The sequence below is a fragment of the Schistocerca nitens genome, chromosome 5, assembly GCF_023898315.1.
Source record: "Schistocerca nitens isolate TAMUIC-IGC-003100 chromosome 5, iqSchNite1.1, whole genome shotgun sequence".
Lineage (NCBI taxonomy): Eukaryota > Metazoa > Arthropoda > Insecta > Orthoptera > Acrididae > Schistocerca > Schistocerca nitens.
Window position 1 is genome coordinate 863,652,544 of NC_064618.1, and position 25,882 is coordinate 863,678,425.

The 25,882-nt window shown below is 43.4% G+C and overlaps 1 protein-coding gene across 1 annotated transcript in view; it reads right to left on the minus strand.

Moving 5' to 3' along the window:
* The window catches only part of LOC126260768 (probable cytochrome P450 4aa1), a 255,821-nt gene that overhangs the window by 66,641 nt on the left and 163,298 nt on the right, over positions 1-25,882 (minus strand). The window contains exons 5-7 of the mRNA XM_049958107.1: positions 20,871-20,961; positions 12,417-12,596; positions 5,859-5,931 (exon numbers count right to left, since the gene is read on the minus strand). Coding sequence (XP_049814064.1) covers positions 5,859-5,931; positions 12,417-12,596; positions 20,871-20,961 — 344 coding nt within the window. The remainder of the gene's footprint in view (positions 1-5,858; positions 5,932-12,416; positions 12,597-20,870; positions 20,962-25,882) is intronic.

A 25,882-nucleotide genomic window follows, 5' to 3' on the forward strand; every position in this document is an offset into this window, starting at 1 on the left:
TAGATCGGTTACTGCTGCTGCAATGGCAGGTTATCAAGATTTAAGTGAGTTTGAACGTGGTGTTATAGTCGGCGCAGGAGCGATGGGACGCAGCATCTCCGAGGTAGCGATGAAGTGGGGAATTCCCCGTACGACTATTTCACGAGTGTACCGTGAATATCAGGAATCCGGTAAAACATCAAATCTCCGACATCGCTGCGGCCGGAAAAATATTCTGCAAGACCGGGACCAACAACGACGGAACGGAATAGTTCAACGTGACAAAAGTGCAACACTTCCGCAAATAGCTGTGGATTGCTAGGCCATCAACAAGCGCGAGAACCATTCGGTATGGGCTTTCGGAGCCGAAGGCCCACTAGTGTACCATTTATGAGTGCACGACACAATGCTTTATGCCTCGTCTGGGCCCGTCGACACCGACATTGGACTGTTGATGACTGAAAACATATTGGCTGGTCGGAAGAGTCTCGTTTCAAATTGTATCGAGCGGATGGACGTGTACTGGTATGCAGACAACAACATGAATCCACGGACCCTGCATATTAGCAGGGGGCTCCTCAAGCTGGCGGAGGCTCTGTAGTGGTGTGGGGCTTGTGCAGTTGGAGTGATTCGACTCAGGCAGGTGACACGTAAGTAAGCATCCTATCTGATCATCTCCATCCGTTCATGTCCATTGTGCATTCCGAGGACCTGCGCAATTCCAGAGCGACAATGTGTCACCCCACACGTCCATAATTGCTTCACGGTGGCTCCAGGAAAACACTGCTGAGTTTAAACACTTCCGCTGGCCACCAAACACCCCAGACATGAACATTATTGAGCTTATCTGGGATGCCTTGCGACGTGCTGTTCAGAAGAGATCTGCGTCCCCTTGTAATCTTACGGATTTAAGGCGATGCCTGCAGGATTCCTGGTGTAACTTCCTCTAGCACGACTTCACACATAAGGCCAGTCCATGCCACGTTGTGTTGTGGCACTTCCACGTGCTCACGGGGACCCCGCACTATATTAGGCAGGTGTACCAGTTTCTTTGGCTCTTCAATGTATAAGGGGCAGTCGTCACAACTGTTGATACATTGACCGCACTGTGAGACAAAATGGCCAACGCCTTGATGGATAATCGTCTGCGCCGGCCGGAGTGGCCGTGCGGTTCTAGGCGCTACAGTCTGGAACCGAACGACCACTACGGTCGCAGGTTTGAATCCTGCCTCGGGCATGGATATGTGTGATGTCCTTAGGTTAGTTAGTTTTTATTAGTTCTAAGTTCTAGGCGACTGACGACCTCAGAAGTTAAATCGCATAGTGCTCAGAGCCATTTGAACCATTTTCAATAATCGTCTGCGCCTGCCTATGGAACCGTGATTGTACCCAGGCGGCCATCACCTCGTCCGAAAGAAACCGACAGCTACGTAGGTCTTTCTCCAAAGTTCCAAAAATATGGAAACCTCATGGGAAGAGATCGGGCTGTATGGAGGATGTGTAAGGACTTCCCATCCAAACGTAAACAGCGTAAACGAAATAACCTTGGTAGAATGTGGGCAGGCGTGCACTAAGCAAAGAAATAACACAAAGACTGATCTTGTCGAACGACAGCGGAAACCAGTGAAAGAAACAGGACTGTCTGCAATTACACGATCGTATATCCGTGGTCGGCACCCTGTATTCACAGTCATAGCGCCAAGTTAAACACTGACAGTGCTGGGTGTATACGTCGATTTAATGCGATTTGTCAAATCATCAAATCGGCGAGAGTTTGCTGCATGAGACACGTAATTCTCAAATGTAGAGCCGAATGCTTTTCAGGTGATATACTTGTTCGAACTGCAGTTTAGTGGAAGTAATTCTAAAGTGGTGTTCTAAACACTGTTGTAACCAAATTATAATTATTATTATTGTTATATTAAGGCATTTTATACTAGGTTTTAGTGTCACATTAAAATTGGGATCACTACAAGTTTATTCTTTTTGTTTGGGTTGGGGGAATGGGGATACATCTGCATCCACATCTACATGGATACTCTGCAAATCACATTTAAGTGCCTGGCTGAGGGTTCATTGAACCACCTTCACCATTCTCCATTATTCCAATGTCGAATAGCTCGCGGAAAGAACGAACACCTATATCTTTCCCTACGAACTCTGATTTCCCTTATCATGCCATGGTGATCGTTTCTCCCTATGTAGGTCGGTGTCAAAAAAATATTTTCGCATTCATAGAAGAAAGCTGGTGATAGGAATTTCGTGAGAAGATTCCGTCGCAACGAAAATCGCCTTTGTTTTAATGTCAACCCCAAATCCTGTATCATTTCATTGACTCTCTCGCATACATTTCGAGATAATACAAAACGTGCTGCCCTTCTTTGAACTTTTTCGATGTACTTCGTCAATCCTATCTGGTAAGGTTCCCACACCGCTCAGCAGTATTCTAAAAGACGGCGGAAAAGTGTAGTGTATGCAGTCTCCTTAGCAGATTTGTTACATTTTCTAAGTGCCCTGCCAATAAAACGCAGTCTTTGGTTAGCCTTCCTCACAACATTTTCTGTGTGTTCCTTTCAATTTAAGTTGTTCATAATTGAAATTCCTAGGTATTTATTCCTAGGAAATTCCTAGGAAGTTTAACGGATTCCTTTTAGCATTCATGTGTATGACCTCACACTTTTCGTTATTTAGGGTCAACTGACAGTTTTCATAACATACAGATATCTTTCCTGAATCGTTTTGAAATTTCTTTTGATCTTCTGATGACTTAATTAGTAGATAAACAACAGCTTCATCTGCGAACAACCTAAGACGGCTGCTCAGATTGTCTCCCAAATCGTTTCTATAGATAAGGAACAGCAAAGGGCCTATAGCACAACCTTGGGGAACGCCAGAAATCACTTCTGTTTTACTCGACGACGTTCCGTCAATTACTACGAACTGTGACCTCTCTGACCGGAAATCACGAATCCACTCATATAACTAAGACGATATTTCATAAGAAGCAATTTCACTACAAGCCGATTTTGTGGTAGAGTGTCAAAAGCCTTCCGGAAATCTAGAAATACTGTATCAATTTGAAATCTCTTGTCAATATCACTCACCACTTCATGCGGATAAAAAGCTAGTTGTGTTTCACAAGAACGATGTTTTCTAAATGCATATTGACTGTGTGTCAATAGACAGTTTTCTTCGAGGTAATTCAATATTTTAGAAAGCAATATATGTTCCAAAATCCTGTTGCATATCGACGTTTATGATATGGGCCTGTAATTTAGTGGATTACTCGTACTGTTGTTGTTGTTGTGGTCTTCAGTCCTGAGACTGGTTTGATGCAGCTCTCCATGCTACTCTATCCTGTGCAAGCTTCTTCATCTCCCAGTACCTACTGCAACCTACATCCTTCTGAATCTGCTTAGTGTATTGATCTCTTGGTCTCCCTCTACGATTTTTACCCTCCACGCTGCCCTCCAATGCTAAATTTGTGATCCCTTGATGCCTCAAAACATGTCCTACCAACCGATCCCTTCTTCTAGTCACGTTGTGCCACAAACTTCTCTTCTCCCCAATCCTATTCAATACCTCCTCATTAGTTACGTGATCTACCCACCTTATCTTCAGCATTCTTCTGTAGCACCACATTTCGAAAGCTTCTATTCTCTTCTTGTCCAAACTATTTACCGTCCATGTTTCACTTCCATACATGGCTACACTCCATACAAATACTTTCAGAAACGACTTCCTGACACTTAAATCTATACTCGATGTTAACAAATTTCTCTTCTTCACAAACGATTTCCTTGCCATTACCAGTCTACATTTTATATCCTCTCTACTTCGACCATCATCAGTTATTTTACTCCCTAAATAGCAAAACTCCTTTACTACTTTAAGTGTCTCATTTCCTAATCTAATCCCCTCAGCATCACCCGATTTAATTTGACTACATTCCATTATCCTCGTTTTGCTTTTGTTGAAGTTCATCTTATATCCTCCTTTCAAGACACTGTCCATTCCGTTCAACTGCTCTTCCAAGTCCTTTGCTGTCTCTGACAGAATTACAATGTCATCGGCGAACCTCAAAGTTTTTACTTCTTCTCCATGAATTTTAATACCTACTCGTACTACCTTTCTTTAATGTTGGTGTGACCTGTGCAACTTTCCAGTCTCCCTAAAGAACTGTAGCCCCCTTTCCCCCAGAAGCGAATCTTTGGGCCAGTCCTATTTCCTACCATCCAATTTGAAACGATATCTAAATTTCACTTTCAAGAGGAACCACAACCAATCACCTGTTTGTTGGCTACACGCATCAGACCCAAAAACGTGAGGCCATTGTAAAAGGTAAACGGAAATACTTCACCGTTACCATGTTTGCGAAAGTACGTGCTCTGATGATTCCCGACGAATGCCATAGCTGTGATGGTGCTTGCTGAGAATTGTTCCAGAATAACAAAGCAAGCTTTAATAGATGTCCGAGTCCACGTACCTAGCAATTTATTTGTACAGACAGCGTTCAAAAAGTGAAATAGTTCTCATAATGACTCGTGCTGCGGAGTGCAGAAAATGTCTCTTCAGAACCCACGTGAAAATGGTCAATTATTAAATTATTCTACTCATACATTAGGATAAATCGAAGTTATAAAATAAATACGATACTTCTAAGGGAAGAAGGAAGTTACAGTATTGTGAGGTAGCAAAAACAGATGAAAGAAGTAGTATTCCAGCAATAAAATCTTATTAACAACAGAAAGGCAAAGATACGCTATATGCCTACGGAAACATGCTCAAGGAAAGTAAAATAAAAGTAAATGTGGTACAATGTATAATGTGATACCACAAGCTTAACAAGAGACACCCGAATGTTTCAAATGGGTCTGAGCACTATGGGTCTTAACATCAGAGGTCATCAGTCCCCTAGAACTTAGAACTACTTAAACCTAACTAACCTAAGGACAGCACACACATCCGTGCCCGAGGCAGGATTCAAACCTGCGACCGTAGCAGCAGCACGGGTGCGGACTCTGAAGTGCTTAGAACGGCTCGGCCACAGCGGCCGGCGAGACACCCGAAATTTTTTTTAGTAAGTAGCTGCTTCTAAATATATAGTGATCTAAGATGCTGCAACGAGTTCGGCTTCAATGAAATGTGTTGAATGTGTACAAGAATCATAAAAATGTTAATTTTGAAATTTGGATAAAAATTAAAAGAAAGGAAAGCCTTCTTGCCATTACTTTTATTTTCCTTGGTTGGCCTCCAATCAGTCTGAATTTGTATGTTATTTGACACTTAACACATCCTTTTTTAACTTATGCAGCGAGAAGCATGTCAGATTCCCATAATTCTCCCAAGAGGGCTGGTAAAAACAGATCACACGAAGAGTTTGAGTCAAAAATTAACTGAGGAACAAGGGAAAAAGAGGGCGATGTACAAATCGCGTGTCATTATATTCACAAAGCAGATAATTTACCCTGTAAGAAGTATTTCATAAAGCTTTCTTCCACAATTGACATCTGCAACGCGAACATCAACGTGTCTTTTTTCTGGTCTTATCTACAGGTGGACAAACACGAGAATCTTGCGCTGCTGTAATGCTTGCGTTGTCCGCTCTACCGCGAAGAGTTTTTGGCCACGGGAGCGTTCCGGAAAACAGAACCAGTTTACACACTGCACTTGCTATTATATAACAGCCGCCATTAGGTGACGGTCCCGTTTTCTACGGAGCAAAAACTTGACTGTAATGTCGAACGGTCGGTATGAGTCAACACTGTTTCGTGGAGCAGACTGCCACGTGAGACTGGAGGGCAGTATGCTGATGGGACGAGAACAGGTAGCGGGAACAGGCAGCTGGTGTATATATAGCTCGCATGTATTGTACTCACTTTCTGAAGGGCGACGCCTCCCTCGCTGCGTCCTGCTGTGGCGTCTTCGGGACGGGGATTCCCATCACCGCCTCTGCAAAAGCAGTCAACAGACAAACATCAGTGGCGGATGTAACGTTCAGATTTGTTACGTACGATGTACATATACGGGGTGTAACGGGGGTATAAGTGCAGATATTTCTGTGGCTCAGGACCGTGCACTGAACAACATTACTTCAATATTTAGATCATTTGCAGAGTAATAATAACACTATTACAGGTCGTACGTTTTTAGGTTGGTTAGTAGCTCTCAGAATCTCTGGCAAGAGCAAACCACTAATGTTTGTTTTTCCCTGGGCAGCAGGTCAGATGTTGAAGTGTTGATGCGTGGAGGAAAAACGGGTAGTCTATACTGACAAGCGTAGTCCACTTAGTGGTGCAGTTACCAACATGCAGAAAACTTCAGGTCGTCAAGATTGTGACGTGTTTGTGGGAAGAGAGTTCGTCCCAGAGAAAAGCAACCAACACACTGTATGTGTGTACATACTAACGTGCATCATGAAAAAAATCTACAAATATAACTGTTACAACCTGTGTGTAAAGGTTAGTCAGAAAAAGTCTGAAAAAATTGTAGGATGTTGCAGCATAGGTTGTGCCGATAAGTACTTGTTAAAAAAGAATTCGATACTTTGTGCCGTTTCCGAGTTAATTAGCACTGAAGTTAGCCACCAGGCAGATGCGCGATTAATCAAGTGGCACGCCAGGTGCAATTAGTGACAGTTGGTCTCATAGCGTGGATGATACCGCAAGAGACTGTTCAGCCGTCGGTTCGGGTTCTATCCTTACTACAGTTCCATGTCCTATTTTCCTATCGGTCTCTTGTTCAGTATAAGAGAACTACACGAAGAACACATTTGGCGACATCATTTCTGGCGGGTCGCTAGAATTCGCGTACTGTTAAGAGGTGTTTCATGTGTTGAGAATTGTTGTTGTTGTGGTCTTCAGTCCCGAACTGGTTTGATGCAGCTTTCCATGCTACTGTATCCTGTGCAAGCCTCTTCATCTCCTAGTAACTACTGCAACCTACATCCTTCTGAATCTGCTTAGTGTACTCACCTCTTGGTCTCCCTCTACGATTTTTACCCTCCACGCTGCCCTCCAATACTAAATTGGTGATCCCTTGATGCCTCAGAACTTGTCCTACCAACCGATCCCTTCTTCTAGTCAAGTTGTGCCACAAACTCCTCTTCTCCCCAATCCTGTTCAATACCTCCTCATTAGCTATGTGATCCACCCATCTAATCTTCAGCATTCTTCTGTAGCACCACATTTCGAAAGCTCCTATTCTCTTCTTGTCCAAACTATTTACCGTCCATGTTTCACTTCCATACATGGCTACACTCCATACAAATACTTTCAGAAACGACTTCCTGACACTTAAATCTATACTCGATGTTAACAAATTTCTCTTCTTCAGAAACGCTTTCATTCCCATTGCCAGTCTACATTTTATATCCTGTCTACTTCGACCATCATCAGTTATTTTGCTCCCCAAATAGCAAAACTCCTTTACTACTTTAAGTGTCTCATTTCCTAATCTAATTCTCTCAGCATCGCCCGACTTAATTCGACTACATTCCATGATCCTCGTTTTGCTTTTGTTGATGTTCATCTTATACCCTCCTTTCAAGACACTATCCATTCCGTTCAACTGCTCTTCCAAGACCTTTGCTGTCTCTGACAGAGTTACAATGTCATCGGCGAACCTCAAAACTTTTATTTCTTCTCCATGGATTTTAATACCTACTCCGAATTTTTCTTTTGTTTCCTTCACTGCTTGCTCAATATACAGATTGAATAACACGGGGAGAGGCTACAACCCTGTCTCACTCCCTTCCCAACCACTGCTTCCCTTTCATGTCCCTCGATTTTTATAACTGCCATCTGGTTTCTGTACAAATCGGAAATAGCCTTTCGCTCCCTGTGTTTTACCCCTGCCACCTTCAGAATTTGAAAGAGAGTATTCCAGTCAACATTGTCAAAAGCTTTCTCTAAGTCTACAAATGCTAGAAACGTAGGTTTGCCTTTCCTTAATCTAGCTTCTAAGATAAGTCGTAGGGTCAGTATTGCCTCACGTGTTCCATTATTTCTACGGAATCCAAACTGATCTTCCCCGAGGTCGGCTTCTACTAGTTTTTCCATTCGTCTACAAAGAATTCGCGTTAGTATTTTGCAGCTGTGACTTATTAAACTGATAGTTCGGTAATTTTCACATCTGTCAACACCTGTCTTCTTTGGGATTGGAATTACTGTATTCTGCTTGAAGTCTGAGGTTATTTCGCCTGTCTCATATATCTTGCTCACCAGATGGTAGAGTTTTGTCAGGACTGGCTCTCCCAGGGCTGTCAGTAGTTCTAATGGAATGTTGTCTACTCCTGGGGCCTTGTTTCGATTCAGAATTATGGAGTTATAATTGTTATGACTGTACGACCGTATATATACATACATACGCACACATGTGAGTGTGTGTGTGTGTGTGTGATCAAAAGTATCCGGACACCTGGCTGAAAATGACTTACAAGTTCGCGGCGCCCTCCATTGGTAATTCTGGAATTCAATATGGTGTTGGCCCACTCCTAGTCTTGACGACGTCTTCCATTCGCGCAGGCATACGTTCAACCAAGTGCTGGAATGTTTCTTGGGGAATGGCAGCCCATGCTTCACGGAGTGCTGAACAAAACATCCCAAAGGTGTTCTATAGGATTCAGGTCATGACTCTGTGCAGGCCAGTCCATTACAGGGATGTTACTGTCGTGTACCCACTCCGCCACAGGCCATGCATTATGAACAGGTGCTCGATCGTACTGAAATTGCTCTTCAACAGTGGGAAGCAAGAAGGTGCTTAAAACATCAATGTAGGCTGTGCTGTGATAGTGCCACACAAAACAACAAGCGGTGCAAGCCCCCTCCATGAAAAACATGACCACACCATAACACCACCGCCTCCGAATTTTACTGTTGGCACTACACACGCTGGCAGATGACGTTCACCGGGCATTCGTCGTACCGATACCCTGCCATCGGATCGCCACACTGTGTGCCGTGATTCGTCACTCCACACAACGTTTTTCTAGTGTTTAATCGTCCAATGTTTACGCTCCTTACACCAAGCGAGGCGTCGTTTGGCATGTGTGGCTCATGAGCAACCGCTCGACCATGATATCCAAGTTGTTCCACCCCGCCGCCTAACTGTCACAGTACTTGCAGTGGATTGTAATGCAGTTTGGAATTCCTGTGTGATTGTCTGGATAGATGTCTGCCTATTACACATTACGAGCCTCTTCAACTGTCTGCATTCTCTGTCAATCAACAGATGGGATCGGTCTGTAAGTTTTTGTGCTGTACGTGTCCTTTCACGTTTCCACATCACTATCACATCTGAAACAGTGGACCTAGGGATGTTTAGGAGTGTGGAAGTCTCGCGTACAGTAGTATGACACAAGTGACAGCCAATCTACTGACCACATTCGAAGCTCGTGAGTTCCGCGGAGCGCCCCATTCTGCTCTCTCACGATGTCTAATGCTTACTGGGGTCGCTGGTATGGAGTACCTGGTAGTAGGTGGCAGCACAATGTACCTAATATGTAAAACGTATGTTTTTGGGGGTGTCCGGATACTTTTGATCTCTTAAACAAACGAGGTAATGTGTTTCCAATCAAAACGTTGAATGTATACTCATTTAGAGCAATGTTCACATGCAGAAAATATTTATATATGAGCATGTGTGTCTTTTCCTTCATATTATTTAGTTTTCCGAGCTTTTCTGCTTATCTTTCGGTAGTCATAAAGTTTCTATGACGCAGTGAATGATTTTGTGTGATTAATATTTTAGTCTCCCTGAGGAGAATTGAACATTAAAAAAGACTGAACCGCAAAGTAAGAACGAAGACTTTCGTCCCTGATATACTTAAAACTATGGTAATCGGTAATTTACAGCATAATTCCAAATTCGAATTTTTTTCGAGTCACATTTAATTTGGCGTACTAGGAAGCCGAGGAAGCCATTTCACAACTCCGTCGCAGCAACAGTTAATTAAAACAGAGACTCGACAATACGATAAAGTGTTCTGGCCATCAGTCTGTTGATTGGTTCAATGCAGCCCGCCACGAATTCTTCTCCTGTGCCGGCCTCTTCATCTGAGAGCAGCACTCGCAAACTGCGTCCTCAGATATTAGCTGGATGAACCCCGCTGTCTGTCTTCTACAGCTTTTACTCCCTACGGCTCACTCAGTTTCTATGGAAGCTTTTCCCTGATGTGTTCACGCGTTATAGTCCTGTCTCTTCTCCTTATGAATGTCTTCCACATTTTCGTCTCTTCGGCGATTCGGCAGAGATCTCCTCATTTCTAATCTAACGGCTCGATATAGTGTTTAACATTCTTCCTTAACACCGTATCTCAAACGCTTCGAGCCTTTCCTTTTCCGGTGTTCCCACTGTCGATGATTCACCATCCTACAATGCTGTTGTGCAGGCGAACATTCTCAGAAATTTCTTCCTCCTCTGTTTATGCGGTACATAATTTACAAAATGGAGGTTGCTATTCCTTCTCTTCCTGCGAATGCGCAAAAGAAATCTACCATTGAGCTGTGACACTGGTCACAATCAAGCGAAATGCCCTGGCTTTGCCTCTTCAAAGCTTTTAGCCACTTTCATTCCTGATACCGAATGAAAATTATTAAGATGCTACCTCGTACGGAATCCATGCAACTTTTGAACGGCATATGTCTGAAGTAGAGATGAAATTATACCCAAAATCCTCAGAAATGTTACGGCAAGCCTTGCGCCACACCATTATCACGTAACTTTCGGAGTCACTGCATACTGCCGACATAAATCATGTTTAGCGCGTCTGAATGCCCACTCCATACATAATCTAGCTCTACGGTCATACGTAGGCAAATGATAGAATATTAGAGCTACTGACAAAATCAAGTGGCAAAATTTTCTTGATTCTTTTTCGAGTTATCACGAAGCTGTTATCAATTTTTTTTTCAACTTAGACTATAACTGAAGAAAAATATTGTGGTTTTCGCTCTTGAGAAGATCAGTTTGCTCAGATAACGTTCCGAGCACAGTCATAGCAAGACAAACGCCACAACTTTCATTACGTGTTCACTGAATTACTACCACATTGGGAATATGCAAACTCAAATAGAGCAAATTACGGCATAAACTGGACCCAATGAGGTATTCAGGTAATAAATGGTAGAAGTTCGTGGGTGAGAGGCAAATATTCAGGTAATAAATGGTAGGAGTTCGTGAGTGAGAGGCAAATTAAATTTTGAAATTTGTGGTAAGTTCCTATGGGACCAACCTGTTGAGGTCATCGGTCCATAGCCTTAAACACTACTTAATCTAATTTAAACTAACTTACGCTAAGGACAACACACACACTCATACCCGATGGAGAACTCGAACCTCCGATGGGGGGAGCAGCGCGAACCGGGACAAGGCGCCTAAGACCACGCGGCTACACCGCGCGACAGGGATTTTAAAAATTAGTCGGCGTTTGAGGAGAGCTGGATCACTGGGATCTAAGTGTCATTTCTGACTCATTATTAGCTGCGTTCGTGGTGTCTGATCTAGTCAAACAGAGAGGATCCTGTCGTCAACGTCAGAAAACAACAGAACGTTGAGACATTTGTTGAGATAAGTAACCGATAATTAATACGAGTAAGGGGATAAACACAGTGCCCTGGTGAAGTCGACCACCGAGCGCAATAGTACTCTTTGAAATTATTTTCAGGCGAATGCACAATTGTCAATGCCATCACATGAAATTTATCAGTAAATTGGAGTATTCAGTAGAATTCTGGTGACTTGACAATCTGCCAATGATCTGTTGGTTTCATGAATTGCATTTGATGACTGATTCGGGTTATGAGTCTTTACCGTCAGCTGTATGAGGCTATGGATTCACTATGCACCACGGTAGTGACTATTAAGTGGCGTATTGGTTAGACGAGTGTCGAGTTTTACTGCCCTCCGCGAGTAGGTTTGGCATTTTTAGCGCCAACCATTTGAGTCTAGTGATGCATCATGCACGATGTCGACAAATCAGATCAGTGTAGCTCACATTACAGCCTCGTTTGGAGGTTGTGTGTTATATAGGCGGATGAATAGATAGACAGCTAGAGAGACAGTGTATGGATACTGCGAAACAACGGACAGTAGTGGTGTACGAAGGTGGACGTACGACTGGGTTTCCGATATCAATAAAATATCTAGACAGAGCGCCGTTCTGTACTGAAGTGGTTTTAAGAACACGACCAGGACGTCAAACATTTTTAGTGATCTTCAAGTTATTTATAACGCAGAGTCATAGAAAATTTTTTGAATGTCATCGAATGCTGGAGGTCGCTTTCCACACAGAACTATTCTCTGCATTTGAGGTCATTTATGAGCCGTATATGATAGTTCAGTGAACACGTGCTGGAATACAGTAGGAACGGTGACGTCAGGACAGGACTATAGTATGATCGAGCTGATTGCCGCAGCCATACTGCTGGCCGCCTTACCGTTGAGGATGTCTATGACGCAGTGGTTGACGTCCGGCGCCACGTTGACGTCCCCCATCTTGGAGGCCAGTCTGGAGACGAGCGCCTGCGCCGAGGACGAGAACGTCTCCACAAAGTTCTCCAGCACGCTCATGTGGAAGGCGGGCTGCAGCAGCAGCCTGTGGTTCCGCCACTTCTTGCCTGTAAAAAAAAAGAAGATATTGAACGCATGGACCAGTTAGTTCCGCAGGATATTGGAAAAATGCAGAGACAAACATGCTAACGAGAAGAGACCACACACTACTTGAATGAATCGCAAAACCTATATTCTGACTGACAACGTTGATGCAGAGCTACGAATACCTAATGAGAACAGACCATTGTGACGAAATCTATTTGTAATCCTGGGACGTAGCCCTCAAACTCACAGGGATCTCCGGCACGGCGCCAGCCAATGCTTTACAGATGATCCTCGGATACTACCCAGTAGACGTCGTGTAGCCTCCTACTCGTTACACAAAGTAGATCTGGCTAAAATCAGGTCTTAGTTCAAAGGATAAGAAGTAAGGCCCAAATCTTGAATTGGAGAGTAGGACAACGTGAAAAACACTGAAGAGTTCAGCCGCTTTTCCCGTTCATTAGAGAACGCCTAGCCCTTGGCCGTGTCAACCCCAGTCAGGGCTTGGTACACTGCCTAACGTGACCAGGCCAGTACAGGTTCAACAGGAAAGAAAATGACGTCCGTAATTACGGTCATACGGAACGCCCGACCACATTATCTTTGACTGTGATGGCTATAGTAATGGAATCAGGGAAACCATTGCAGACTAACCAACCACTGAACGAACTTTTAAGAAATTACAAATGGTTTCTAAAAGTAGGCAGTGTTGCCAATACTATTTTCCGGATTAGAGAGGATACGGCAATTACAAAACCCCTTTCATCTTGCACAGCATCACTACGGAAGCGTGGGTGTGACTAACGAGGTGCTAGAGAGTGCGTCTCGTGCTGTGGAGTACATCTAAGCGAGTGTTGCGTTGCGCTCCAACCAAGATCGCGGCACTACACGAGACACAACCCGCAGAAACACATAAACCAAACGTCGGCCCAGCATCCACTTGCACTCGGCGATGGTCACGAGGAATTGCATGTCGGATGGACGTGCATAACACATGCAGTGTAATACTCTGCCGTTATCAGTCCCGACGTTTATCCAAGGCTGTTTTGAAACACACAAAAATCCAAAAAAAGTTAGGGGGAACTAAGAACGAAAAGGTACTCTGAGACCATTCCAGAACATTCACATATTTACAGGAAGACAAATTATCGAAGAATATGAAAAAAACATAAATTATTTTCAAACTACGACGTGCTCATACTTTATTCAACGTGTAAAAGTCACTACATATATTCGTATTTAGGCTGTGACATGTTCGATATGCCTGCCATCATTGGTGATGTTTCGCAGACCAACAGCGAAATTCTGCATGACCCGCTAAACTGTTGCAACATCGATGCTGCCGATGACCTCCTGAATGGCTGTTTTAGCTCAGCAATGGTTTTGGGGTTATTGATGTACGCGATGTTTTTAATATAGCCCCACAAAAAGGAGCCGCATGTGTTCAGATCCGGAGAATGTGGCGGCCAATCGAGACCCATGGCAGTGCCCTCTGGGTACCACAGAGCCAGAATGCGGTCTCCAAAGTGCTCCTCCAGGACATCAAACGCATTCCTGCTTCGGTGGGGTCGAGATCCGTCACGCACCAACCCCATTTCGTCGAAATCAGCGTCGCTTTGGATAATGGGGATAAAATCATCTTCCGACACATTCACGTACCGTTCGGTATTCTACGTTCCATCAAGGAATATCGCACCGATTATTCCGTGACTACCACGAAGTCACCCGTTGAGGGTGAAGAAACTTCTCGATCACGAAATGCAGATTGTCAGTCCACCAAATACGCCGATTTTGTTTATTGACGAACCCATCCAAATGAAAGTGGGCTTTTCCGCTAAACCAAATCATGCATGCGCATACTAATTTCGGCCAACCGTGCAGTTTCAACGTCCTAACGCAAACTGTTCAGAAGGTGTGACGATCTTATTTCATATCGTTCGCCTGTAGCCTTCTTATTTAGAACCTACCGCAAAATGGCTCCTATCATTACATATTGTCTGGTTAGTACTCATTATTTTTCAACTTTACTTTTCTCTACTTTTAGTCAGTACCTGAGTATACAGTCTGTGAACTAATTTCGTTACTCTTACACAATACTTGGACGAATATAGATATATTTTCCTTTTTACAATTACTTGTTATTATTATTATTATTACTGTGCTGAGACACAACTTCGTAATCAGCCGAAACATAAAACAATTTAAAAAATGTTAAAACCGGAATGTATTATATAAACAGAAACACTAGATTCTAAAGGAAGCAATTATATTAACCGCATCCAGTTTCTTGGTGTGAGGAAGTAGAGGACTTCTTTGTGTAATAAATATCTGTGTTAGCTCGCCACACAGAAGTACACAACCACCAAATGCTCTTAGCACAAGCTACTAAAGTGAATTCATACACATCGGTTTTTGCAAGTGTCAGCACGAAGTAACGCAAGACACTGTTGACATTTATCTGCTCTGACTCTATATTTCACAGAAAGGCGATTACATTTAACAGTGAAATAACAAGGTCACACGACAAACATAGTGCATCTCTGACTTCTGTTTGAACAAACATAATTCGAGTCCTCCGTCAACAAAAACGAGACAGTGTACGTACCGTGTGACAACTTAAAGTTATGTAACCGCTCACGAGTAAATGGCGCTCAGAGGTTTATTATTTTAACGAGAAAACTGCTAGATGCAGTGGCGCAAGACAGACCTCAAGGTGACCTGTCTACCAACAAAGCTTCATTTAACCTAAGAGAACCCAAGAAGAAGAACTACAGACGTCACGAATTATACGCCAAACATCCTCGACAAAAAGGATGAGAAGGAGCCCAGATGCAATACAAAGTAATTTCAGTTACGTACTCCTGGAAGACATGCCATTTGCACAGATATCTCGTTGGATGGTTACTTGCTGCAATTTTCAGAGTTAAGAAATTTTAAGACAGTAAAATACTTCGGTCCACAGGAACTAGATGAATGAAGTGCCCTGTATTCGTCTTCAAGAAGAGACACCTCGTTTCATATTCTCTGCGATTCCTTTAAACTCATTCTGGCCGTTGTCAAGAAGAATTCTTCAACAACAACAGATTTATTGGGAAACCCTTGGAGAAAGAAGGTAGCGTCTCACCTCTCGAAGTGGAGTTTAGCAATAATTTCCCATCCTCCTTTATAGGAACTCATTTACGTCTGTATGGCGCTTGAGCACTTCACTGTCTAAATACCTTACGTCGTTGAAACTAGGCATTGGGAAGGAAAGATGTCAATGCCAGCTTCTGTGGTATTAAGACTATCTGGTATTTCTTTACGTTCAGTTCTTAATACAGGTCTGAAACCTGGTTTGATACAGGAACTCTGGCACAAAAATGTCGGTTATTTGGTGTTAATCGGGAAGTCTCAACAGAAAACATGGTCAGAAAGGGTACATCCTACAAATGTAAAAATATAACGTGTCGTCTTAGCTATGAAGCTATGTTCGTGAAGAAAAGTCGGACTTTGTAATAATTAACGGAAAATCATCGAGAAAAACAGAAGTGATATCTGGCGTTATCCACGAAAGTGGTGTAGGCCCTCTGCTGTTCCTAATGTAAGTGAAAGATTTAGAAAACAATTCTGGGCAGCTCTCGTGGAATGTTTGCAGGTAATTCTGCGACTTAACACTCTCGTAAAGTCACCTGATCATCAAAACCAATTTCAAAATGATTTAGACAAGATATCTGTATGGTGCGAAAGGTGGTAGTTGACTCTAAATAATGAAAAATGTGAAGTCATCCACATGAATACTAAAAGGAATCCGCAAAATTTCGGTTACACGTTAAATCACACAAATCTAAAGACTGTAAATTCAACTAAATATTTAAGAATTGCAATTATTAATAACTCAAATTGAAAAGAACGCATAGAAAACGTTGTCTGGAAGACGAAACAAAGACAGTGTTTTATTGGTAGAATAATTACGTAGAAGGTCTGCTAAAGAGACCGCACACATTAGACTGGTCCGCCCTATGCTAGATTATTGCTTTGCTGTGTGGGATCCGAATCAGATAGGATTGACGGAGGTTGTCGATTAAGTTCAAAGACGGGCAAGTCATTTCGTGTTATGGCAAAACAGGGACGAGAGTGTCACAGATATGATACGCACGTTGGGGTGTCAATAATTTTTAAGGCGTTTTTCTTTGTGACGAGATCTTCTCACGAAATTTCAGTCATCAACTTTCCCCGCCCCAATTAGAAATTTCTTTTTACACCAGCCAACACAGATAAAAGGAATCAAAGATCATACGGAAAGATGTAAGTGTTCGATTATCACGCGCGCTGTTCGAGAATGGAAGGGTAGAGATATAGTCTGAAGGCGTTTCCATAAACACTCCACCAGGCCCTCAAGCGTGAATTGCAGAGTAGTGATGTAGTTGCAAAAGTAGATGTCTGTCATGTATAAGGTGTCTCCGTGACATGATAGAATTTATATTCTTGAGCAACGTCGGATAACACTTCTGTTTTCCTCGGTGATTTTTCGTTAATTGTTACAAACTGAGACGTTTCTTCACGACTAAAGCTGCTCAGCTGAGACGACACGTGATATTTTTACATTTGTAGAATGTACTCCCACCCCCCCCCCCCCCCCCCCATGAACCATGGCCCTTGCCGTTGGTGGGGAGGCTTGCGTGCCTCAGCGATACAGATGGCCGTACCGTAGGTGCAACCACAACGGAGGGGTATCTGTTGAGAGGCCAGACAAACATGTGGTTCCTGAAGAGGGGCAGCAGCCTTTTCAGTAGTTGCAGGGGCAACAGTCTGGATGATTGACTGATCTGGCCTTGTAACATTAACCAAAACGGCCTTGCTGTGCTGGTACTGCGAACGGCTGAAAGCAAGGGGAAACTACAGCCGTATTTTTTCCCGAGGACATGCAGCTTTACTGTATGATTAAATGATGATGGCGTCCTCTTGGGTAAAATATTCCGGAGGTAAAATAGTTCCCCATTCGGATCTCCGGACGGGGACTACTCAGGAGGACGTCGTTATCAGGAGAAAGAAAACTGGCGTTCTACGGATCGGAGCGTGGAATGTCAGATCCCTTAATCGGGCAGGTAGGTTAGAAAATTTAAAAATGGAAATGGATAGGTTAAAGTTAGATATAGTGGGAATTAGTGAAGTTCGGTGGCAGGAGGAACAAGACTTTTGGTCAGGTGAATACAGGGTTATAGATACAAAATCAAATAGGGGTAATGCAGGAGTAGGTTTAATAATGAATAAAAAAATATGAGTCCGGGTTAGCTACTACAAACAGCATAGTGAACGCATTATTGTGGCCAAGATAGACACGAATCCCACGCCCACTACAGTAGTACAAGTTTATATGCCAACTAGCTCTGCAGATGATGAAGAAATTGATTAAATGTATGACGAGATAAAAGAAATTATTCAGGTTGTGAAGGGAGACGAAAATTTAGTAGTCTTGGGTGACTGGAATTCGTCAGTAGGAAAAGGGAGAGAAGGAAACATAGTAGGTGAATATGGATTGGGGGGAAGAAATGAAAGAGGAAGCCGCCTTGTAAAATTTTGCACAGAGCATAACTTAATCATAACTAACACTTGGTTCAAGAATCATAAAAGAAGGTTGTATACCTGGAAGAATACTGGAGATACTAAAAGGTATCAGATAGATTATATAATGGTAAGACAGAGATTTAGGAACCAGGTTTTAAATTGTAAGACATTTCCAGAGGCAGATGTGGATTCTGATCACAATCTATTGGTTATGAACTGCAGATTGAAACTGAAGAAACTGCAAAAAGGTGGGAATTTTAGGAGATAGGACCTGGATAAACTGAAAGTACCAGAGGTTGTAGAGAGTTTCAGGGAGAGCATAAGGGAACAATTGACTTGAATGGGGAAAGAAATACAGTAGAAGAAGAATGGGTAGCTATGAGGGATGAAGTAGTGAAGGCAGCAGAGGATCAAGTAGGTAAAAAGACGAGGGCTAATAGAAATCCTTGGGTAACAGAAGAAATATTGAATTTAATTGATGAAAGGAGAAAATATAAAAATGCAGTAAATGAAGCAGGCGAAAAGGAATACAAACGTCTCAAAAATGAGATCGACAGGAAGTGCCAAATGGCTAAACAGGGATGGCTAGAGGACAAATGTAAGGATGTAGAGGTTTGTCTCACTAGGGGTAAGATAGATACTGCCTACAGGAAAATTAAAGAGACCTTTGGAGAGAAGAGAACCACTTGTATGAATATCAAGAGCTCAGATGGCAACCCAGTTCTAAGCAAAGAAGGGAAGGCAGAAAGGTAGAAGGAGTATATAGAGGGTTTATACAAGGGCAATGTACTTGAGGACAATATTACGGAAATGGAAGAGGATGTAGATGAAGACGAAATGGGAGATAAGATACTGCGTGAAGAGTTTGACAGAGCACTGAAAGACCTGAGTCGAAACAAGGCCCCGGGAGTAGACAACATTCCATTAGAACTACTGATGGCCTTGGGAGAGCCAGTCATGACAAAACTCTACCATCTGGTGAGCAAGATGTATGAGACAGGCGCAATACCCACAGACTTCAAGAAGAATATAATAATTCCAATCCCAAGGAAAGCAGGTGTTGACAGATGTGAAAATTACCGAACTATCAGTTTAATAAGTCTCAGCTGCAAAATACTAACGCGAATTCTTTACAGACGAATGGAAAAACTGGTAGAAGCGGACCTCGGGGAAGATCAGTTTGGATTCCGTAGAAATGTTGGAACACGTGAGGCAATACTAACCTTACGACTTATCTTAGAAGAAAGATTAAGAAAAGGCAAACCTATGTTTCTAGCATTTGTAGACTTAGAGAAAGCTTTTGACAACGTTAACTGGAATACTCTCTTTCAAATTCTGAATGGGGCAGGGGTAAAACACAGGGAGCGAATGGCTATTTACAATTTGTACAGAAACCAGATGGCAGTTATAAGAATCGAGGGGCATGAAAGGGAAGCAGTGGTTGGGAAAGGAGTGAGACAGGGTTGTAGCCTCTCTCCGATGTTATTCAATCTGTATATTGAGCAAGCAGTAAAGGAAACAAAAGAAAAATTCGGAGTAGGTATTAAAATTCATGGAGAAGAAGTAAAAACTTTGAGGTTCGCCGATGACATTGTAATTCTGTCAGAGACAGCAAAGGACTTGGAAGAGCTGTTGAACGGAATGGACAGTGTCTTGAAAGGAGGATATAAGATGAACATCAACAAAAGCAAAACGAGGATAATGAAATGTAGTCAAATTAAATCGGGTGATGCTGAGGGAATTAGATTAGGAAATGAGACACTTAAAGTAGTAAAGGAGTTTTGCTATTTAGGGAGTAAAATAACTGATGATGGTCGAAGTAGAGAGGATATAAAATGTAGACTGGCAATGGCAAGGAAATCGTTTCTGAAGAAGAAAAATTTGTTAACATCGAGTATAGGCTTAAGTGTCAGGAAGTCGTTTCTGAAAGTATTTGTATGGAGTGTAGCCATGTATGGAAGTGAAACATGGACGATAACTAGTTTGGACAAGAAGAGAATAGAAGCTTTCGAAATGTGGTGCTACAGAAGAATGCTGAAGATAAGGTGGGTAGATCACGTAACTAATGAGGAGGTATTGAATAGGATTGGGGAGTTGAGAAGCTTGTGGCACAACTAGACTAGAAGAAGGGATCGGTTGGTAGGACATGTTTTGAGGCATCAAGGAATCACAAATTTAGCATTGGAGGGCAGCGTGGAGGGTAAAAATCGTAGACGGAGACCAAGAGATGAATAGACTAAGCAGATTCAGAGGGATGTAGGTTGCAGTAAGTACTGGGAGATGAAGAAGCTTGCAGAGGATAGAGTAGGATGGAGAGCTGCATCAAACCAGTCTCAGGACTGAAGACCACAAAAACAACAACAGTATGTGCCCTTCCTAACCTCAATTTCTGATGAGACTTTCCGATTAACACGAAGTAACGGACATTTTTGTGCCAGAATTCCTGTATCCAACCACATTTCAGGCATGACCATCCTGCACCTTGTGAACGGAATCAGGGAGACGAGTTCCGGTATTCCGTCTGCCAGTATTTGATAGCAAGGAACAACTTATTGTTCAGGGATACTAACTCTGGCTGACTAACATTTCATTCATGGTTGAGTGCTGGCTACTTCAGAGATAATGAATCTTTTGCTCTACTGTTTCTGGTAAGTGAAATACCATCAGCAGTCTACTCTAAAGCATCAGCGAACGCAACACTCCTAGTGAAGTGCTACTTGTGGGACGGTGGGACAGTACCCCCAGCCACTCACCGCTGCTCGTGATGAGTCCGTCCCCGATGAAGTTGTGCAACAGCCGGTAGTAGGAGATCTTCTCCGTGTGACGCTGGCTTTTCAGCACCGCCTAAAACATAAAAAAAATAAAGCAATAAGTTTCGACTGAGCTGTGTTAGCCTTACAGTAGTAAATTAAAATAAACAAAAAAATATCGACTAAAACTTGTAAAAATTAATCAAGCACAAGAGGAAATAGCTTTGTACGTAGTTGGGTTCTTTTAAATGTGGCTCTAGTGTAACGCATTACACAAGCGCTCAAGGAAATACAGGGTGATTCAAAAAGAATACCACAACTTTAAAAATGTGTATTTCATGAAAGAAACATAATATAACCTTCTGTTATACATCATTACAAAGAGTATTTAAAAAGGTTTTTTTCACTCAAAAACAAGTTCAGAGATGTTCAATATGGCCCCCTCCAGACACACGAGCAATATCAACCTGATACTCCAACTCGTTCCACACTCTCTGTAGCATATCAGGCGTAACAGTTTGGATAGCTGCTGTTATTTCTCGTTTCAAATAATCAATGGTGGCTGGGAGAGGTGGCCGAAACACCATATCCTTAACATACCCCCATAAGAAAAAATCGCAGGGGGTAAGATCAGGGCTTCTTGGAGGCCAGTGATGAAGTGCTCTGTCACGGGCTGCCTGGCGGCCGATCCATCGCCTCGGGTAGTTGACGTTCAGGTAGTTACGGACAGATAAGTGCCAATGTGGTGGCGCTCCATCCTGCTGAAATATTAATTGTTGTGCTTCTTGTTCGAGCTGAGGGAACAGCCAATTCTCTAACATCTCCTGGGCTGCGAACAAATGCTTGCTGGATGCATGCTACATTTTCATCACTCGTTCTCGGCCGTCCAGAACTTTTCCCTTTGCACAAACACCCATTCTCTGTAAACTGTTTATACCAACGTTTAATACACCACCTATCAGGAGGTTTAACACCATACTTCGTTCGAAATGCACGCTGAACAACTGTCGTCGATCACTTCTGCCGTACTCAATAACACAAAAAGCTTTCTGTTGATCGGTCGCCATCTTAGCATTAACTGACGCCGACGCCTAGTCAACAGCGCCTCATGCGAACAAATGTACAACTAAATGAAACTTTATAGCTCCCTTAATTCGCCGACAGATAGTGCTTAGCTCTGCCTTTTGTCGTTGCAGAGTTTTAAATTCCTAAAGTTGTCGTATTCTTTTTGAATCACCCTGTATATCATTTGTCAGTCCAGAAATTAAAGTATATCTTGTATCACATATTCAGTTTCTGTTCCGTTTATGATGACATGTTATTTGGCGCTTCTCTTTCTCGTAAACTACATAGAGAGATGTTGCGGGACGAACCTCCTCCTCATAGGGGCAAAAGTGACTGTCCGGAGTAACCGTTCTTCTGCGTACAGTACTTACTTTCCTCACTCACACAATTACGAGTGTCCGTCTTCTTAAACGCGTCAAGAAATGAGAAAAGTATTGTTTCCTTCACCAAACACCTCGTGTAATGACAAGGATAGTAAAATTAGGGGCGTCAACAGCTTTTGTTTCATCGTCTAACCCGCAAATGGAGTAGGAAGGGGCAAAACGATTCTGCTACACTATGTAGTCTCCATCACATATTGCACGGTGGTTTTTAAGAGTAGGGATCCGGACAGAGGTGTACGCTGGTAATCCAAAACACTATGACGACTGCCTACCGCGACGTTGGATGCCGCCTGGTGGCTGTGCGGGCAGCTGACGTGGTAACAAAAGCATGTAAGCGGAGCAGACGCGTTTGGGTCAACACCCTAGCGAAGATATGGACTGCAGGCGGGGAAATCCATTGACGTAGCCGACTCTGACAAAGGGCAGATTATTATTACGCAGAGGCTATGAACGAGTATCTCGAAAACGGCGAAGCTGGTCGAATGTTCACGTGCTACTATCTATGAAAAGAGGTAGAAGGACAGAGAAACAGTCACTATGCGCTAAATGGTTGGACGCCCACGACTCTACACAGAACATGGGGTTCGGAGGCTTGTGTAGGACAGACTGTGATCTGAGGCATCTATGCCGAAAGAGCACAATGCTGGTGCACGCACAAATGTTTCGGAGCACACCGTTCAACACACATTGTTGAACAAGCAGCTCCACAGCAGACCACCCTTATGTGTTCACATGTGGACCCAACGATACCGACAATTACCATTGCCGTGGCAAGAGACCATCGGGATTCGATCGTCGATCAATGGAAATGTGTCGGCTCTTTAGGTGAATCACATGATTGCTACACTAGGTCTATGATCGTCTCCTCAAACGCCGTCATCGAGGAGAATGGCGGCTCGAAATGTGCAGCCCGCCACGGACGCAGTCTGGCGGGAGAAATATTATACAGGGTTATTACAAATGATTGAAGCGATTTCACAGCTCTACAATAACTTTATTATTTGAGATATTTTCACCATGCTTTGCACACACATACAAAAACTCAAAAAGTTTTCTTAGGCATTCACAAATGTTCGATATGTGCCCCTTTAGTGATTCGGCAGACATCAAGCCGATAATCAATGAGTTCGAAAGCATCGTTGATGCGAGCTCGCAGTTCTGCCACGTTTCTTGGTAGAGGAGGTTTAAACACTGAATCTTTCACATAATCCCACAGAAAGAAATCGCATGGGGTTAAGTCGGGAGAGCGTGGAGCCCATGACATGAATTGCTGATCATGATCTCCACCACGACCGATCCATCGGTTTTCCAATCTCCTGTTTAAGAAATGCCGAACATCATGACGGAAGTGCGGTGGAGCACCATCCTGTTGAAAGATGAAGTCGGCGCTGTCGGTCTCCAGTTGTGGCATGAGCCAATTTTCCAGCATGTCCAGATACATGTGTCCTGTAATGTTTTTTTCTCAGAAGAAAAAGGGGCCGGAAACTTTAAACTGTGAGATTGCACAAAACACGTTAACTTTTGGTGAATTGCGAATTTGCTGCACGAATGCGTGAGGATTCTCTACCGCCCAGATTCGCACATTGTGTCTGTTCACTTCACCATTAAGAAAAAATGTTGCTTCATCACTGAAAACAAGTTTCGCACTGAACGCATCCTCTTCCATGATCTGTTGCAACCGCGCCGAAAATTCAAAGCGTTTGACTTTGTCATCGGGTGTCAGGGCTTGTAGCAATTGTAAACGGTAAGGCTTCTGCTTTAGCCTTTTCCGTAAGAATTTCCAAACCGTCGGCTGTGATACGTTTAGCTCCCTGCTTGCTTTATCCGTCTACTTCCGCGGGCTACGCGTGAAACTTTCCCGCACGCGTTCAACCGTTTCTTCGCTCACTGCTGGCAGACCCGTTGATTTCCCCTTACAGAGGCATCCAGAAGCTTTAAACTGCGCATACCATCGCCGAATGGAGTTAGCAGTTGGTGGATCTTTGTTGAACTTCGTCCTGAAGTGTCGTTGCACTGTTATGACTGACTGATGTGAGTGCATTAGAAGCACGAATTACGCTTTCTCGGCTCCTGTCGCCATTTTGTCTCACTGCGCTCTCGAGCGCTCTGGCGGCAGAAACCTGAAGTGCGGCTTCAGCCGAACAAAACTTTATGAGTTTTTCTACGTATCTGTAGTGTGTTGTGACCATATGTCAATGAATGGAGCTACAGTGAATTTCTGAAATCGCTTCAATCATTTGTAATAGCCCTGTAGTAATCGAAGGCATGCTGACAGCTGCGAACCACCTGCATCCCTTCATGCTCGGTGTCCTCACTGGCGGCGACGTGACCTTTCAGCAGCACAATCGTCCGTGCCTCGGAGCCAGAGCCGCGCCATACTGGTTTGAAGGGCATCGTAGTGAACTGACGTCGATATCTCGGCTACGAAATTCGCCTAATGTAAACCCTGTGGAACGCATAGGGAACCCTATGGGGCGGGATCACCGCGTACCAAAAATCAGCTGGCCGTTATTTACGCGAATTACATGACCTGTGAGTAGACCCGCCAGGGTAGCCGAGAGCGCTAATGAGCAGCTTCCTGGACTCGCACCGGCCCCGAATCGAATCCGCCCGTCGGATTAACGACAGGTTGTGGTTTTAGGCGGTTTTCCACAGCCCGCTAGGTGAACACCGGGCTGGTCCCCACGTTCCGCCTCAGTTCCACGACTCGCAGACATTTGAAAACATTCGCAATGTTCCATGGCTTTCTAGACGCAGACACTGGGTAAACTAATTTCGTCCTGGGGGGCTTCGGGGTGGCGGCAGGAAGGCCATCCGGCCACCCTCTGCAACTAAAGTGCGCGTCATTTATGTTGGCGGCCGAGTTTAGGTTCGATCTGCGCATCTGACGTCACAAAACACAGTCAGCCAATGAACAGAGAACGACGTTGCCAGATCTCGGCTGCAGTGCAGAGCACGGACGAGTGTCTCCAGTTTTAGAAACATTCAGTGATAAATAAAGTAGTAGAACAAAAGCAATGTCTTGATAGCAGACTTTCTTTTATAGAAAGTTTGGAAAAAGCATTCTTTGTACCAATTGCTTCATATTCTATTAATTAATTAAACCAAACAAGCAATAAGACTCCTAATTCAGGCGATAGCAAGGAAAGGTGTTTGTATCAATCTCACGACCGCTTTTTCGCAATAAAGAACAGCGGTAATTGTTTATTTCCTATTGTACTTCGACGAAGCATGAGTAATTCATAGTCATAGCAACAGTGTTTGTCAGTAAGTTGCAGACTGATGTGCTGCATTAGCGTAACGGTTAAGGTATTGGGCTACAAAGTCAAAGATCATGAGTTCAAACCTTGGGCAATGCATAATTTTTTTTCTTTATTTAAAAACAACATCGAAGTGTCTTACTTCACGAATTTTATTCGTTTGAATGCCGATTTTTGAAATTTCTAGTGCTTTGTCTCTTCATTAACCCTTTCGCTGCTGCAGACACGTGCTCCCCGCATTCCGCGTTGTGCGCGATTTTGTCATCACTGCACTGCTCGCCTGTGCAAACACATGGTGTTCCCACTG